This window comes from Myotis nattereri, assembly GCF_964212035.1.
Source record: "Myotis nattereri genome assembly, chromosome: 19".
In the NCBI taxonomy this organism is placed as follows: Eukaryota; Metazoa; Chordata; class Mammalia; order Chiroptera; family Vespertilionidae; genus Myotis; species Myotis nattereri.
The window spans coordinates 6435176-6453976 of NC_138095.1; the positions used below are offsets into that span (position 1 = coordinate 6435176).

Below are 18801 nucleotides of genomic sequence, written 5' to 3' on the forward strand. Positions count from 1 at the left end.
CAAGGTGGAGAGAGAGCCCCGGCGCTGTCTAGGGAGAATAGCCACCCAGCCGCTCCGTGAACCTATGCTGCAGCATTTCCCACCTTTCAAAGAAAAGCCCAACTTGTTTTATGTGCCCAGTGCTTATTTAAAAACGTCAGCAACTTATTCAAAGTTTAAAAATTCTTGCTGGCCTCCTCCCTGCCACCCCCCATGAATGGATGAAGCTAAGGCTCCATCTGGGGGTAGAGCCTTGCTAAGGAGCACTGAGTTCCTCCTAGTCCTCTCGCGAGGCCCCTCCCAGCCCCTGGCCTGGCCAGTGCCTGCTCAGGGGAATCTGCTGGAACAAACCCAAGGGAAAGCGAAAGAAGGCAGCAGACGGCTGCAGAAAGTGCTGAGACATGTCCCAAAGCCAGCGGGCCGTTGGTTTTCGATGATCTCTGCTTTGGAAATTGCAAGCGAAGGGAAAGTCTGATCTCTCTTTTTGTGCTCTGTTCCCCTGCCCCTCCTGCCCCTCCTGCCCCCCGGCCCCTCCCCACCCACATCCCCAGTTAAAAGCCATCAGTGAGGCTGTTTTAAACCTGAATTCTCTTATTCTTGAACTGTCGTGGGTCAGCTTTGTTGGGGAAATTGCCTCCCACCAAATTCTCATCCATAGCTGGTTCCTCTGGCACTCACCTCCCATGAGGAGACCAGACCAGCCTGCTGGAGGGAGACCCGCTCTCAGGGGCTGGCATCTGAAGAAGGGCTCCCTCCCACCCACCTTCACAGTCATGGGCTCCCCTTTGTACATGCGAAGCAAACAGAGCTTTCCAGAAGTCCACCAGATTTTTGCTGCCCCCACCCCATCGTTAGTAGGAAGTTGGAAATAGTGGCGGTTTCTATGGTAATGTCTGCTCAGGCTAAGCAGAGAAATTAAATCCCTGGGTCAGTCCAAAGCTTTAAACTTTTCCACTAACACCCCCCTCCCGCCCCCACAATAAAAATAAAAGCTAATTAGTAACACTTACTAGCATCCAATTTGAATTTCTCATTTTTGTCCCACCCCGTGGTCCCTGTATGTAGTACAAATAACAGAGGGGTAACAGGGAAAGGGCTTGGATGATGTGGTTTGGCACAGTAAGTATTTATTTAGCATCAGCCGTGTGCCCAGATCTTTGTGTAGCTTCAGAATGATACAGAAAGGGACGCTGGGAAAGCCAAGCCTTTCCTCCGGGGACCCCAGTGGCCTTGATTAGGACAAATGTGTTTCGACATGGGACAGGCTGCTCAAGCCTGAGAAATCCGACAAGTAATGAAAGGTGATCCTGACATGAAGGTCGGACGGGGCAGGGATGGGTGGCCATAATGAGCTTGTCCACTGATCACAGACCCTGAGAAATCAGGAACCTCTTGTATTTCAAAGGAGCTCAGCTCTGAAATGAGCACCAATGTGAAACAGTTACGGAACTGAAAACAAACAGATAGCTTCCGTTTTATTATTATAATTTGTCATGGTCAAGCCACATATTGACAATGAAAACAACGGCCACAGAGAGCTCCTGATGCCACTACCCTGACATGACAACTGTCATTTTTAGTGACTCCCTTCCAGCCTGGGGGTGGGCCTCTGCTGTCCTGGAATGGAAGCCCAAGTAATACTTAAACTCCCAAATCGCTGCTTTTATCCCTACGGATCCAGCAAGGCTAGTCCGGACAGAGTCGGTCCCGTGTGACATCAACAACCCTCTGCGAAAGCCACCCCGATATTCGGACCTGCACATCAGTCAGACGCTCCCCAAAACCAACAAAATCAACAAGGTGAGGCTGGGGTTCTATTGGGCCGGCTGGGGCTGCCGCTGCAGGAGGGAGGAGGGGTCCGGAGGAGGATTCGGTGGGCTTCCGGGAGCACTGCCTCGCCTCCCAGCACCTGGCACTGCTAATTCTGTGTGGTTGGTGTTGAGTCAAGCTTGGGGGGCATCCAGCCATCAGTGGAGAGTGAGCGCCAGGAACCTGTCTGACGGAGGGAGCCGGCACACGGAGATGAGGATGAATGAGTGTGGAGGACGGTCAGCAGGGATTAGCAGGAGAGTCTGAGACGGGTTCCATAGTGGCCCAGACCCCGCACTTTGCTCTGTGAGATGTTTCGCCATCTGGCGGGATTAGCGTTGCAGATGGTTCTGCGCTTTCTGACACATCTGTTGAGTCAAACCACCGGGGGACAGGGATCTATTTCTGAGCTCCTGCCGGAGACGGGTGGACGGGTGTGTGCGGGGGCCTCCGAGAGCCACAGCCACTTTGCTGGACTTCCTGCTGATCCTCAGACGTGGGCCTCTCTAGGCATCTTTCTTCCCAATGAGACCTGCAAATGTTCAGTATGATTTCCACATCCTTTGGTCTGCTGGTTGGACTCCACCGAAGTTATCCCAGGCTGCTTCCAGCCCCGCAGGAGGAGGCACAAGTTGCACTTGCCAGCAGGTGGTTTCTCAAGCCCCAGACGCCTCCGTGCACGGTATTGAAGGCGGTAAAGTGGGGATCAGCCTGAGTGTGTTCAGGACCCAGAGGAGCACCGGGACTTCTCACCGGTGCGGCACGGTCTCACTTCTCTGCATGAGGCTGCCGAGGACGTGGCCCCCTTCCCAGTCTGTTCTCCACACAGCAACCAGAGTGCTTCTTAATGAATATAATTTAAATTGTGTCACCTCTGCTTAAAAAGCATCTGGTCATTTTCTAGTGCATTTAGAAAACAGATCAAATACTGCACCCTGTAAGGCAGTGCATAATATGGTCCCTCTCCCCGTCCCTGACCTCCTTCTCCATGCCTCCCCACCACAGCCCATGTCCTTTACTCTCCTGCTGTCACCCACCATTTTCACTAGTAGATTTCAGTCATTCACCGTCTGATTCCGTGCGGCATCCTCTCAGCAGTTGAGAACTTGGCCTCTAAAATCAGGCAGACCTAGCAGCCAGCCTGGGCTTCCTCCATTTACCAGCTGTGAGACTCTGGGCAAGTAATGGAATCTCTCAGAGCCTCCGTTTTCTTGTCTGTAAAATGGGTACATTCCAGTTACGCACTACTGCTCAAACAAACTCAGTGGTATACAACACCAGCCCTTTAATTATGCTCCTGGAGTCTGTGGGGCAGCTATTAAGAAGCAGCACAGGGGGCACTGTCTCTGCTTCATAATGTCCAGGGACTCAACTGGGAAAACTCACACAGTGGGGAGCTGGAATAATCTAGAACAGGGTTTGGCAACTAAGGCTTACAGGCCAAATCCAGTTTACCACCTGTGTGTGTGAATAAAGTTGGATTGGAACAAGCCACACTCTTATTGTTTATGGCTGTTTTCATGCTACAATGGCAGAATTGAGTAGTTCCAACAGAGACCACATGGCTCACAAAGCACAATAGATTTGTTAACTGAAAAAGTTGGCCAGTCCCCGATCTAGAGGCTCCTTCACTCACAGGTCTGGTGCCAGGTTGGGAGGAGTCAAAGCCTGGGCTCTGTAGAAGCTCCACAGAAGCCCTCCATGTGGGCCTACCTTGTGGCTTGGGCTTCCTTCCAATATGGCTGCCTCAGCATAGTTAGGCTTCTCGCATGGCAGCTCTGGGTTTGAAGGGCAGCTGTTTCAGCAAACAGGGTGGAAGATACATGGGTTTTTATAACCTGGCAATATGAGTCCATGCAGTGATGGTCTTGGCTTGCATTAGCCAAGGGTTGGCAGTGACCTTCTGTTGCATTCTGCTTATAGAAACAGTCACAGCCTACTCAGATTCAAGGGGAGGAGATGTAGACCCCATCCTGTTGATGGGAAGAGTCCAAGGAATTTGTGGCCATGTTTTAAAATGTCTATGGTGGGTAATAAAGCACCAACCTCAGAGAGTTATTATGGGGAAGAATAAAATAATCAACATTAAAAGAACGTAGTGCAGTTCCTTGGCACATGGTAAGTGTCCAGGAAATTCTAGCTATTATCATCAGCTTAAATCTTGGGTTTCCGGTCAAAATTCCATTTTTCTTTATTATTTGAAAAAGATGGGTCTCTAGGAGAGGGGATCCCCATCTCTGGAAGGGATGAGAGGGCTTGCACAATGAGGCCCCTGGAAAGTAACTGCATGCCTGTAACCCAGCCTTTCCTTTGTGACATCTTGGGGACAAGGAGCTCAGAGCCATCACAACCCCCCTCCCCCCCCTCTCGATTTCTAGGCACAATGAGCCTCTTGGTGTCAGATGGGACAGAAACAAGGGTCAGATAGATCAATTACTGTGACATTGTTCTGCTTGTCTGCCAGCAGGAGAATTTGATAAGAGAAATAAATTAACCTCTATTAAGAAAGTGGCTTTGACATGAAGGTGGACAGAATCTATCATAGAGCTGGGTTATTTTTTCCCCTCTTTCTCTTCTCACTGGCTTCACACAGATTCTTTTTGTCAGGCAATGATGTAGTTAGTGCAATAGATTTCTAAGCCAATTTGGTCTGAAGATTTCCTTTTCATTGCTGTCTGTCTCCTCTCCGGTCTAGCTCAGTCAATCCAGGTTCGCAGAAGCCCAGCTTTTTCCTTCGGCATAATGGTTAGAGTCTGCATTTTTTAGTCAGAAGGCTTGGAACTCAGTGTCTTCACTTGCTATGTGATCAGAGCAAGATCTCTCTGCCTTGATTTTTCCCTCTGTAAGAGGAGAAGTATCATAGCAGACACTACTATTGGGATTGTGGAGAGGATTGGATACAGTGATATGTGTAAAGAATTTAGTCCAGCACTGGGTACTCAGGGCATGGAAATGGATAAAGAAGAAGACAGAGAATGAGGAAGAGGAACAGAAGGAGGATTAGGAGGAAGAAAGTGGAAGAAGAAAGGGGATGGAGGAGGAAGAGGGAGAAGGAGGTGGAGTGGAAGAGCAGAAGGAGGAATAGGAAGGAGGGGGAAAGAGGAAAAAGAAGAAAAGAGAGGAGAGAGCCAGAGGAGAAGGAGATGGAGGAGGAGGAGGAGGAGGATGGGGAGATGGAGGAGGAAGTGGAGATGGAGGAGAATGGAGGAGATGGAGGAGGAGGATGGGGAGATGGAGGAGGAAGTGGAGATGGAGGAGGAGGAAGTGTGGAGATGGCACAACCTTGTGCTTCTGCTTCTAGGCCAGAGCCATTAACTCTCTGTACGCTTCCAACAAGTCACCCCCTCCCCCTTTGAGTTTCAGTGCCCCCTCTGTAGAGTGAAGGGCTTGGACTGGGTGGTCCTAAAGGATGTTTCCCTTCCCTGCATGAGGTGGGAGCTTGAGTTTCCCTCTGATGGAACACAGCCTCCTGCTGCTGGCCCTATTGGGACTCAGATCTGAGTCCCCTCCTATGGGAGTGATTCTGCCAGGGAAAGTGGGCACCATCTCTCTCTCTCTCTCTCTCTCTCTCTCTCTGATTCAGTTTGTTCACATCAGCCCTGAGCTTTGCTACACGGAAGAGAATGACATGGTTCCTATCCTCAAGGATGTAGAGATAATTCCTTTCTCCATAAAGACAGTTCCTCCTCCTCTCCCTCCCTCCACCTCTCCTTCCATCTTTCCTTTTTTATATTCATTCATTCATTCATTCATTCATTCATTCATTCATTCATGAGCAACCTCTTAGTTTTTGTTTCTGTACTAAGTTCTGCAGATTCCAAGATGAATACGACATAGTCTAGTCGGAAGAGATAGATCTTCTACCTCCCTCTCTCCTCTCCACCTCTCCACTCTCCTCCTTCCTGTTCTTTCCTTCCTGTTTTCCTTTGTCTAGCACACATTTATTGACAGACCACACTGTGCCTGGCACCTGGCTACTGCAGATCCTGCTTACATTTGCTTCCCGGAGCTGCCGTAACAAATGAGCACAGCCTTGGAAGCTAAAACAACAGTCACTTATTCTGGAGGCCAGAGGTCTGAAATGAAGGTTCCAGCAGGGCTGGTTCCTTCTGGAGACCCCGGGAATCCCCTCCATGCTCGCTCCTAGCCTCCGGCGGCTCCGCAATCCTTGCCGTTCCTTGGCTTGTAGCAGCAGCATCAGTCCAACCTCTCCCGCCATGTGCGCATGGCCTTTCCCTCTGTGTGTCCCTCCCTTTCTGTTTCTTATAAGGACACTTGGCATTGGAGTTAGGCCCACCCCAACCCAGGAAGATCTCATCTCAAGATCCTTACGTTCAGGGCGCGTGGAGTCCTTTAGTAAAGTAAGGTCCCCCTCTGCGGTTCCAGGTGGAACACTGCTCAGCCCACTCCACAGCTCCTGACCTCACCCGCCAGGGCCATTGTGAGGATGCACACTGGATTCACCTTCATCTTTGCTTTAGAGCAGGTTCGGGGGCCAGGAGAGGCCGCGCTGGTTCCAGTGCAGACGCGAGGGCGGTGCGGAGGCTCCTCTCCCGCTCTCCCCTGAGCTGTCAGGCTGCTGATTCTTTAATAAACACCCGGGAGGAGAGGTGTCGGGATGGGAAGAGCACACTGGACACCTCCGCGTGGCTCTCTCCCGAATCAGAGAGAACGGGAGCGTGGCAGTCACCCACGTGCTTGCATTCCGTGGTCACCTTTCACTCGGGGGTCCGGACAGTGGACAGGAACTTGATTACAGAAACTGTGCCTTCCACAGCTGGATGCCACCTGCTGGGGATGTTGGAAGGATCCGGGGGTGAGGATGCTGGCGTGGGTCTCTTCCTGCTCAGCTCACTCTCACTGCTGCCCCCGCCCTGTTTTCCTTCTGCAGGACCACATCCCTGTCCCTTACCAGCCAGACTCCAGCAGCAACCCCTCGTCCACGACGTCCTCCACGCCCTCCTCGCCAGCACCCCCGCTCCCTCCCAGCGCCACGCCGCCGTCTCCCCTCCACCCTTCCCCGCAGTGCACCAGGCAGCAGAAGGCCTTCAACCTGCCAGGTACCCCAGGGCTCGGGGAGGCGAGGAGGTGTTGGGTTCATGCCAGGGTCACTTGGGGGCACGCTTGAAGGCATGTGGAGCGAGTCTTACATGCAGGACTCTTGCCACACATGACTCACTGGATCTTTAGAGTAGCCACGGCGTATTATCAGCTCCGTTTAACAGGCGAGGAAACGGCGCCTCTGAGAAGGAAAGACTATGTCTGTTGGTCAGCAGCAAGCCGGCATCTCCACCCACATCTAAGTCACAGGGGCAGCTGGCAGTTGTCTTATGGGCTAAATCGTTGAAACTGGCAGGGGACCCTGAGCCCAGGCTCTCAGGGCCCCCACGCCTGAGCGGAGCGGGCTGCATTCTGAGTCTTACCCCCCCGTCAGGAGAGGGCTCTGCATGAGCAGGCTGGAGTTCTGGATTCACTCTCCTCTATCACACTCCTGCCATGTGGCCTCCGGCTTCAGCTTGCTCACCTCTGAAAGGACGTAGGTGGGTGACAGGACCCCAAGGATTCTTCGGCCTCACACATTCCCACTTGAGTTCATGCACTGCCCAGGGCTGCAGTTTTTCTCCCTCTCAAGTCGTCTTCTGGCCTTCCGACCACATCCATGTATTTATTTCCTGAACACGCATTTATTGAGCATCTCCGACGTACCAGGTACTGTCCGAGGCACTTTGTACGGAGGGACATGCACAGAGCAGACACGCCCGGTGTGAGTTTCCTGTTGCTGCTGTAACACTGCTACAAGCGTCATGCCTTAGGACAGGACACATCTGTTACCTTACAGTGATAGAGGTCACAAGTCCACACTTTGTGTCTCTGGGCTGAAAACCAAGGTGTCAGCAGGGTGTTTCCTGTGCAAGGTTCTAGGGGGAAAATCCATCTCCTTGCCTGACAGCTCCTAGTAGCCGCCAGCATTCCTTGGCTAGTGGCCCCGCACTACTCCAGCCTCTGCTTCCATTCTCACAGCTCCTATTCTGACTCTACTCGGATCCTCCGGCCTCCCTCTCATGAGAACCCTTGTGATTGCATTTAGGATGCACCCAGAGAACCCAGTATAGTTTCCCCATCTCAAGATCCTCAACGTGGTCACATCTGCAGAGTCCCTTTTGCCATGTGAAGAAATGTGGTCACAGTTTCCAGGGATTAGGACAGGGGAGGGTAGGATTGTCCTGCCTCTTACAGTCTGTTCTCCTGGAGTTTGTAGCTTAGTGGGAGAGACAGGTGTGAACCAAGCAAACACACATGAAAATGAGAGGAAGAACAGTGCTGGGAGCAAATTCAAGAAGAAAACAAGTTCAAGTTGAAATGTCAGAGACAGGTGAGTCCTGAAGATGGGGAGAGTAGTCCCGGCAGAGAGAGGGGAGCACCTGCAAAGGCCCTGCCACAGGAAAGAGCTGAAAAGTTGTCCAATGGCCTGAGTGCCACAAACAAGGGAGGAGGGCGCCAAGTGAGACAGAGCTGCAGGCTTAGGCCTGGCGGGGCCTTGCAGGGCTTGGCGGGAATTTAGGTTTTTAAAAAACATGTTTTTATTGATTTTGAGAGAGAGAGGAAGTGAGAGGGAGAGATAGCTAGAAGCACTGATGATCGGTTTCCTCCTGCATGCCCCTTCTGGGGATCAAGCCTGAGGATCCAGGCATGTGTCCTCATCGGAATGGACCAGTGACCTCTTAGTGCATGGGAGGACGCTCAACCAACTGAGCCACACAGGCCGAGCAGGGATTTAGATTTTATTGAAGACACAGTAAGAGGCCACTGAAAGGTTGAGGCAAGGGATCCTTCTTCCTTCCAGATCCTTCCATTCAGAAGACCACTCAGGCTGCTGACTGGGGAGGCCCTAGGGAGGAAGTGGTGGGGACTCCAGAGTGGACGCACTTTCACGGTGGCCTCCTGCCCTCTGACGTCTGCTCATCTAAGCCTCTCAGCCTTCATGACCCTGTGATGCCAGCGGCCCAGGAGCCCCTAGGTGCCCCGAGCAGGCCACTCGGGTTCACCAGCTGTCCCTTGGAGCCGCTTCTCGCTGGTGTCCCTCATCGGCGAGCACAGGGCTGACAGTGACGCCGTCCCCTTTTCCGGCCACTCCCTCCCTTTAGTCGCCAGGCACAGCTGTGCTCCTGCACAGAAGAGTCGAGGAGGGGTTGACTCTGTACGTGCAGGCATTTGCGGGGTGTCCTGTTGCCCGGCACCTGTCCCTCCTCAGAGCAGGGCTCCTTCTGTTGCCCAGCCCCTCCTCCTGAGATGGCTGTCCCTGCCAGCTAACCTTTCTGCGGCCACTGAATCCCCCATTCCCGCCGGAGGGAAGAGATCAGCTAAGCCTATTGAGAACCACGGGTACTTTTCTTCCTTTAATTTTAGCCCCTTGTTGACAGCAAAATGCCTGCATGCAATTAAAAGCAAGCAAGCAAACAAAAAACCTAGGTTACCCAGCAGAAGAAGGTCCCACAAATCATGGAGGTTGGTTTTCTTTTAAAGCTTTGCTCTGTGACCTTGAATTGCTGTGCTTCCCATCCCAGGCAACTCATTTTCTAGAATAAAAAATGCATCTGTTTGTATTCCAGCTACCTGGAATTTGGGCACTTGTTGCACTAAAAGAAAGGGAGTTAGTTCAACAAACATGAGTTGTGCACCCACGGGTCCAGGTGCCAGACCAGGCGCTTGGGATCCTGAGATGCCAGGACTTGCTCTCCATCCTGGGGTAGGGTTGGGGGTGGGGATTATCCATCAATTCCAACCTCAAGGGCAGCTAATGGTTTAGCTCTCTGATTGCCTCTTAATTAAAAATCATTCTTACCTGTTAGTTAAGACAGCATCGAAAGATATTGGCTCATTCATAGCAGCCAATACTTACTCCATACCTACTATGCACTCCTGTTTCATATAAGGATGAGCTCAGCCCTATAAGGGAAGACTCTTATCATCCCTACGGTATACACATGGAGACAGACTCAGAGAGAGTTGCCCAAGCTTTTACAAACAGCCAACAGAGGAGCCAGGATTCAGCCCTGCCTCCAGGATCGGCCTTCAGACCTCGGGCTTGGAACCACTAATCCTCTGTACTAATCCTCTGTGAGCCAGCTCCCAGCTGTAGCTTGTCCCTGAATGAATAACATTGTTTTTGGAAGTTATCTCCACCCACTGAGACTGTATCTGAGCCCACCCTGCTTGCTTCCTTTATTAGAGATTAGAAAGCTCTGTGTGATCTGTCCATTCCCTGACACTCCATGGCTGCTCTGCTCCAGGCCCATCACCCCCCGCCCCCCTGCCCCCGCCGTAAGTTAGAGCCCTGGGAATTGTCTGGAAGAACTGGCCTCTGAGAGGGCTGAACTGGAAGTGAAATGAATTGTAGGAGAATCAGCAGTGACGCTGAGGATATTTCTTTTACATCAGTTTTCCTACACGTGGAAATTAATTCATACTGTGGTAGGCAGGCTAATGGTCCCCCAAAGATGACCACGTTCTAGTCGCGGGGTCTGTGATTATGTTACCTTATATGGCAGAAGGTACTTGGCAGCTGTGACTTTGTTAAGGGTCTTGAAGTGGAAAGATTATCCTGGATTTTCTGGGGCCTCCAAATGTCATCCCAAGGATCCTCATGCGAGGGAGGCAAGAAGGTCAAAGACAGTGGAAGGCAGTGTCAGACGGAGCCGAGATTGGGCTGTGAGCCAAGCAGTGCAGGCAGCCCCAAGGGCCGGAGGAGGCAAGAAACTGCAGAAGGAACCAGTCCTGGCAACTCCTTGCTTTTAGCCCTTAGGACTTATTTCAGACTTAGCCTCCAAAGACCTGTAAGACAATAAATTTCTTTTGTGTTAAGCCACAAAGTTGGTGATAATTTGTTACAGCAGCAATAAGAAGATGAATACAGTGCTCAATGCAGAGAATTTGGAAAACACAGGAAACTCCTTGTTGTTGTTTTTTAAGTCACTGCAATCACGCTACCCAAAGGGGAAAATTTAACATTTTAGATTGTGGTTCCACACTTTTCTCTGTGTGCGTTCTTATGTATTTTCCAAAAATGGGGTTGTGCTCCGAATGACTCTCTCTGACTTGCAGTGCTCTGTATTCAGAGTTTTTAACGAGAGGGTTGGCTTGGATGTTTAGTGCTCTGGTGTCTTTACACGTCTCAGTCCCTTGGAATTCGGGGTGTCTGCAGGAGTCTGGAAACCCTCAAGGGCGGGCAGAGAACCCACACCGTGGCTGTGTGAGCCCCATTGGGTACCTGAAGGGCCTACTCTAGGGCAGCACTCACTTTGGTGATTTTGTTCTCTTGCTAGCGTCCCACTACTACCAATACAAGCAGCAGTTCATCTTTCCAGGTGAGTCCCTGTGAGCTCAGCCCCTTCTGAGTGGGATGGATGGAGGTGAATGTCGGGGCGGACAAGCTCAGTGAGGGTGGTGGTGGGATCACCTGGCCCCAGGACAATGGCTAGACGTGGAAGTGGAAAAGGAAAGTGTGGGGGGTCCCAAGGGCGCAATGGCACCAAGGAGGTCGTCTGGGAAGGTGGTCCACAGCAGAAGGACGGGCAAGAGCAGGGGAGGCCCAGAGCACATGGAAGGGGAGAGGTGGTCAAACCATGTGACCTCGTCATTCCAAAGGGAAGCAGGAGTGGGGAGGATTTGGAGATGACCAGAGGCTTGGGGGTTCTGGCAGCCCCCTAGGTAACGGCAGGGAATTTCGGTCAAGATGCCATCTGGACCACTGCTGCATCTAAGCAGGTGGTCCAGGAAGGGGAGGGGACCCACGAGCTGGTGAGCAGCTACCAGCTTCCAGAAGTCAGGTGGTGGTGGGTGTGCTCCACGTCCGGGTCCTGACTATCTGATCTCTGCTGTCAGATGTGGTGCCGGTGCTGGAGACGCCGACCCGGGCGCCCCAGGTCGTCCTGCATCCAGTGACCTCGAATCCCATGTAAGTGGCACAGAGGCCTCTACCTCCCCCCGGCCTGCAGTCCACTCGGGACCCCTCTGCCTTCCTCTTCCTGGAATTGACGTGCTGGGAGGCAGTGGGGGAGGGAGACATAGCGGGGGAGGGGGAGGGGGGAGAGACGCAGGATGAGTCAAGCAAAGAGAGGGAGAGTGTGGCAGCCCAGGCGGAGAGAGGCCCCCACAAGTCAGCTCTGTCCTGTGTTCCTGGCCCTGCCGGTCACGTGCGATTGCTAGGGGCTGGACTGTTCCCCCCGACCCTCCTAGGATCAGAAAGACAACGTGCAGGCCAGAGCCAGTGCTCAGTGGAAGGGCCGTTCTGTTATGTCATTGTCCCCCCTTTCAAAAGTATAATTTAGGTGTATACCAGGGGTCAGCAAATTACAGCTTATGGTGGACAAATCCAATGTGCCACGTTTTTATAAATAAAGTTTTATTGGAACACGGCCACACCCATTTGTTTGCAACACACTCTCTGTTGGCTTTCAGACTCCAACCGCCGAGTGGAGCCATTGCGACAGAGACTGTATAGCCCGCAAAGTCTAAAATATTTACCATCTGGTCCTTTATAGAACAAGTTCGTTGACCTCAGGCTTACGCCATTGTACAAACAACTAATATGAACAGAATACATTGTACAGAATAACTAATATGATGGACTATTCTGTAAATATGTGCCCATTAGATATGTGCTCTTTCTATTCATAGTTGATCTCTGTGTGATCCATGATCTACACAGTCTCTAGCCTACTTTTTCATCCGAGAATGCTATAACGTCGCATTTTTCATATTATTCCAGACCCTTCGCACACGTTGTTTTTAACGGCTGTAGAATGTTGTGTCAATGTGGGATAATTTCCTTACCCATTTCCTGATTGCAGGATCTTACATCTCCCCACACCTCACTGTTGTACACAGTACGGCAGGGCACATCTCTGTGTGGGCATCTTTAGCCTCGGGGTGGTCAGTGGCTTGGGCAGCTGAAGTGACATCGTCTTCCGTAGCTTCTTTGATTATGACCAAAGTCTGGGACTTGTTAGGCACCTAGTTTCAATTTGACTGGTTTCTCAACTCACATTTTTGCCTACTTGGTTTTTCTCCCCTCTCTGCTAGCTGCTCCGTTTTTTCTGACCCGTGTTACAGACTTTGTTAAAGACCGAAGTGGTACATCTCTGAAATCAAAGGAGCAGCAGTTTGCCGGGGGATATTGTGCTGACATGTAGCCCCGGATCATTTCTCTGCTGTGCACAAACCAATTCCACAACTTGTGCAAGACGGGCTCCAGGTTATGAACCGACAGCCAGGGAGCGCCAGCGAGAAAACAGTTAATCAGTGCCTGCGGTCTGCTTAAATGTGCAGGCACCGATTAAGGTGGAGGGATGCGCGCTACCTCCTCACAGAGGGGAAATGATTTAACAGCCCGGCTGCTGCAGCCTCGCCTGGATGGAACAGAGAAAGGCCCGAGTCGTAGGGTATGAGGAGGGATCCCAGCGGCACTGTCCCACCTGAGCCTCCCCCAGGGCGTCGGGCTCCCAGCATATTAGCTATCATTGTGCGGTGTCACTCCGCCTCCCGTCGGAATAACTATACGTATTTGGTTAATATGATGGCAGATGCCACTTTGTGACCCCCTCCTTTCTCCTGCTAGTTCTTACGTCTTTCAGACTCCCTCTCACCGGGAGCCCCTCCAGCGAGCAGATGGACTCTGTCGGCAGGGTCAGCAGCTTCCTAGGGTCTGCGGGTCAGGATAAGGGAGGCCCCCAGATGAGGAGGTGGGTAGGGGAATCTGCTGAGCTGGGAAATAGGAAGGGGCATGGTATCCATTGATTCTTTCCTCCCACCTGATGTAGCTCACCCTATAAACACATACACAGCCTCTACTCTAAATCACCCCCAGAAACCCTTCAACACACACTGTGCCTGTATCCCATCCCCTCCCATCCCGTGTACTCCAGCATCCCCTCTTACCCTCAGTACATACCCAGTGACACCAGACTCACAGGCCCGGGACAACTGCACAGAGCACATCCCATAATACCCACACAATACCTTCAATATATATACTTAGTACACACACACACACACACACACACACGCACACACACACACACCTGCGTCCTCCAGTCCGATACAGTCTTGTTTCCTCCTCTTCATTCTCATTCCACACATCTCGATTCACTGTGACCTGCAAGGTCCAACTAAACACGATGGACTCCTAAATCCATCCAGGAATCCTCTCTCCTGGGAATTTCCATCTCACTCCATTTATTCAATTCCTACCTGACTTTGGGCCCTTGTTCTGCCTTTCTGCACAATATCTGCATACTCCCTGTAGTTCCTTCAGTGGTAATGTAATGTTTCTTAAAGTCAGGAGCCAGGCCAGTTTCAACTCTTTTCCTTCTAAGGCTTAGCACGGTTCCTGGCACATAATTGTAATTGAATGAATGAACGAACAAACAAACACATGAACACTAGATCCTTTCAGAAGATACCAAATCCCAGTGAAGCTTGGAGACCTGATTAATTCTCTCTAGGGAACACCTAGGGCTCCGAGGACTCTTCCACCCACGGCATTTAGGGCAGTGTATAGGAAGCTGCTAGATTAGTGGAAACCAATGCAGTCATGAAAAATGAGCCCTGAGCAGCCCAGAAAAAGTATTGAAAACAAAGTCCTCATGTGCGGCTTTTTACGGCGAGGTTACGGGCTATTTCTGACAGCAGCACTGAAGTGAATTCCAGATGGAGGCTTGTGGTGAGGACCTCTCACTTTGGGTCTCATACCAGGATAAGGTCATTACAGGGGCCCACCTTTGCACCCGAGGGTCACATTTATTTTTCTTTCTTTAAAGCTTGGAAGGAAATCCATTACTTCAAATTGAAGTGGAGCCGACCTCAGAGGTGAGAACTGGGGATGGCGAAGCCAGCTTTCCGGGGCTTCCCGGAACTCGGCAAAGCCGAGTGATGCCTTGCTGATGCAGAGGGCTTGGGGCAGGTCAGGGTGCTTTCCGGGGCTTCCCGGAACTCAGCAAAGCCGAGTGATGCCTTGCTGATGCAGAGGGCTTGGGGCAGGTCGGGGTGCTTTCCGGGGCTTCCCGGAACTCAGCACAGCCGAGTGATGCCTTGCTGATGCAGAGGGCTTGGGGCAGGTCGGGGTGCTTTCCGGGGCTTCCCGGAACTCAGCAAAGCCGAGTGATGCCCTTGCTGATGCAGAGGGCTTGGGGCAGGTCGGGGTGCTTTCCGGGGCTTCCCGGAACTCAGCAAAGCCGAGTGATGCCCTTGCTGATGCAGAGGGCTTGGGGCAGGTCAGGGTGCTTTCCGGGGCTTCCCGGAACTCAGCAAAGCCGAGTGATGCCCTTGCTGATGCAGAGGGCTTGGGGCAGGTCAGGGTGCTTTCCGGGGCTTCCCGGAACTCAGCAAAGCCGAGTGATGCCCTTGCTGATGCAGAGGGCTTGGGGCAGGTCGGGGTGCTTTCCGGGGCTTCCCGGAACTCAGCACAGCCGAGTGATGCCTTGCTGATGCAGAGGGCTTGGGGCAGGTCGGGGTGCGGGGGTGCGGGGTCCTGAGTGATGGCTGTTCTAACTCCGGGACAGCTACCAAGTGGTGACCCCTCCCGGCACCAGCCTAATGGGCATTATATGGTGTGCATCATGGGAAAGCTACTTGTGCAGAAGTTGGCAAGCCATTTGTATTCTTGGTAGAAAACACAGCTCAGGGCTGGATAAATCCCCAGGGGGGGTGTGCCCCACTGAATACACGGGAGGGTGGGGGGTGGTCTCAGGGACACTGGGCTTCTCAGGGTGTTAAGAATCCCGAGAGCCAGGTCCAGGCCTGCACCCGCGCAGAGAGGACCCAGCAGGACACCATGCCCCAGGCAGTGCAGGCACAGCTCTCTCTCTCCCCCTCGGCCACAGAACGAAGAGGGCCACGACGAGGCCGAGGAGTCGGAGGACGACTTCGAGGAGATGAACCTGTCCCTCCTCTCGGCCCGGAGCTTCCCGCGCAAGGCCAGCCAGACCAGCATCTTCCTGCAGGAGTGGGACATCCCCTTCGAGCAGCTGGAGATCGGCGAGCTCATCGGGAAGGGCCGCTTCGGGCAGGTGTACCACGGCCGCTGGCATGGCGAGGTGGCCATCCGGCTCATCGACATCGAAAGGGACAACGAGGAGCAGCTGAAGGCCTTCAAGCGGGAGGTGATGGCCTACAGGCAGACGCGGCACGAGAACGTGGTGCTGTTCATGGGCGCCTGCATGAGCCCGCCCCACCTGGCCATCATCACCAGGTCAGTCCCACCCGGGCTCCCCGCCCGTGGGCTTAGTCCCAAAGCTCTGCCTCCGGGAGAGTTAAGAAGTGGGGATTCGGGTTACTCTGCCATTCACAGGGTGTGTGGTTGAAGGTTTGCCCTTCCAGAAAGCACTCTGAATGCTAAAATCCCTCGGCAGAGCACTGCGCAGGGAGTCAAGAAATCGGTTCTAGACCCCCCTGTGCTTCAAGTGCAAATTTGTGAAACCTCATCTCTGAGACTCACTTTTTCCATGTGGGAATTAACTGGATCAGACTAAGTCGGGGTCTGCAGGCTTTTTCCAGTAGTAAATATTTTCAGCTTTGCAGCCATACAGTTGCTATAGGAACTTCTCAGCCACTGTAGTGTGAAGGCAGCCACAGACACGACACAAATGGATGTACATGGTTGTGTACCGATAAAACTTTATTTGCAGAACCAGGCAATGGGCTGGAGGTGGCCCACGGACCTAGTTTGCTAAGCCTTGGAGTAAGATTCCGATGGCTGTTACTCTGGCTTTCCTCAAAGCATCAGAGCATGTGTGCGGGCCTTTACCATCGTGGTTTGAAATGTCCAGGATCCGCGGTCTGTCCTGACACAGAAGGGGTCATCAGTAGAGAACTGACATTAGGAAAATGTCAGGTGATAGGAACTTTCTTGCATTTGCTCTTTCTAACCTGGCCCAGTGACATGAACATTGAAAAAAAAATAGCTTCAGTTTTAGTTGAACGGCATGGACCAATCCTTCGGTGTGTGTTTAAACTGGCATCGGCTCCCGTGTTGCATGAGGGTGGCCCCAGCAGCGGTGTTGTGGGGCAGCCTGTGATGCCAGAGGTGAATTAGGAGCCCCGTCTCCCAGACTCAGCTCCAGCAGGAATATCCCGAATACACAAGCCTCACATCTCGGCAGGTCTGTAGCGGGAGCTGTGGGCTCAGGGAAGACCTGGTGTGTCTTTGATTTGTTCCCTTGTGATTAAAGCCTCCTTGAGTCCATTTGTAAGATCTGGGTGATTGGTAGAAGGAGTGTGATTGTCTGTCACCATTGATGATGCAGATGGTGGGTTGACTGGAACCCATGTGTCAAATGATGTTTGCAAAGGATTAGGGATTCGGGTATAGTCCTTCAACTCTCCTTAAACGGGGTGAAAGCGGTTGTTGTCCATTCTGCACAGGACAGCCGTGGCTCTCAAATAATCAGCCCAGATAATATTCAGGAGCTGAGCGGTTCTGATTAGGTGAGTGTATCAGTAAGCTTTTGCTGAGTGACAAACTACCCCCAAACTTCATAGTTTCTCTCTGTTCTGTGGATAGTTCTGCACTGAGCCAGGCTCAGTAGCTGGGCTCATGGATGTGTCTGTGGTCAGCTGACAGGTCAGATGGGGGCTGGTCGGTATTGGATGCCCTTTGGATTAGCAGACTGTCCACTGGGTGCTTTGGTTCTCCTCCACGTGGCCTCTCACCCCCAACAGGGCAGCTCGGGCTCACTCCCATCGTGCTCCCAGGGCTCCAAGAACAGCAAGAGGTCAAGCCCCAATGGACACGTGCCTTTCACATGTCTGTCTGTCCCATTGGCTAATGCCCACTGGCCAAAGCAAGTCACGTGGTCAACCTCTGCTTAAGGCATGGGGAAGCAGACTCCGCCTCTGGACGGGAGGATTTGTAGTGTCACATTGCAAGGGCATGGATGCAGAGAACGGGATGGTCTGTGGCCATTTTACCACCTGCCAACACAAGGCCCTCAGCCCCTTTCCTCCCAGCTCGTGTCTTCTTCATGAGCAGGCAGGCAGCAGCCTCTCCTTGGGCGCACAGGTCTGGTTGGAAGGTGGTCTGTTCCCCAGCACTGCCCTTCTGCCCACCACTCCCCCCAGTCTGCTCCCGAGCTTTCTCTCACCTTCTGGCTTTCTAATCCCTGTTTTTACTTCCCCAAACTAGAAACTTGAAATCCACTGTCTTTTCTCTTTTGCCTGGCCTTTCTAACGACCTCCTGCCTCCACCCTCCGACTTTTCCAGGGTTATCAGTGGAACCCAAGCCTTTCGCACCCCTTTGCCAAGGGCTGGCTAATTGGAAATAGACGGCTCGGTTAGCAGCCATGCTTGAAAAATAAGTGGTCCTTATGAAAATGTCTCTCCATCCTACAAGCCAGCTGTGTTTGCGGCCTCTTCTGAGCCCCCTCCCGAGCATCATAACTGCCTGCAAATTTCACAAATAGCACAGCCTCTTCCTGGCACCGTGATAAAGGCGCTGCAGCTTTGGGACAAATAATTGGTCTCTGAAGTGTTTTGGTATTTTGTGTGAAGAAGCCAGATGAGCCCCCAAAGAAGTGGCATTTATCCCATATTACTGGGTGATTATATATTTATCTTGGGGGGGCCTCTGTGCACCCCTCTTTCCCATTTAGCACCGTCCACTTGTTGGCCATCCAGGTTTCTTAACATTCAGTTCAAAAGCAAATATTTGAGTAATTTGATTAATCTCCTGCATTCGCACAGTTGGCTGGCAGAGGTCGGTGGTTGGATGATAGCCAACCAACTGGAACCATTTTTGGACTCTGGATTTATTTTACAGGGAACACAAGACCAGATAATTACCTGGCAGATCCTGGATAAATTCACAATGGCGTGTTCTAGCCAATTACTTAGTAATTATCATCGACGTTAACAAGTATTTCTAAGATTAGCTTCCCTGTAATGCAATGTGTAGGGCTCTTGGGAATGAGTAATCACCAACTAGTTACCCAACTGCTATATCCCCAAATGCAATTAGC

The 18801-nt window shown here is 52.1% G+C and overlaps 1 protein-coding gene across 1 annotated transcript in view; it reads left to right on the forward strand.

Moving 5' to 3' along the window:
* KSR2 (kinase suppressor of ras 2) overlaps positions 1 to 18801 on the forward strand; it is a gene marked incomplete at its 3' end in the record, with an annotated part of 271370 nt that overhangs the window by 213842 nt on the left and 38727 nt on the right. Inside the window, exons 9-14 of the mRNA XM_081113682.1 lie at positions 1661 to 1779; positions 6680 to 6848; positions 11112 to 11153; positions 11671 to 11743; positions 14607 to 14655; positions 15669 to 16036. Coding sequence (XP_080969808.1) covers positions 1661 to 1779; positions 6680 to 6848; positions 11112 to 11153; positions 11671 to 11743; positions 14607 to 14655; positions 15669 to 16036 — 820 coding nt within the window. The remainder of the gene's footprint in view (positions 1 to 1660; positions 1780 to 6679; positions 6849 to 11111; positions 11154 to 11670; positions 11744 to 14606; positions 14656 to 15668; positions 16037 to 18801) is intronic.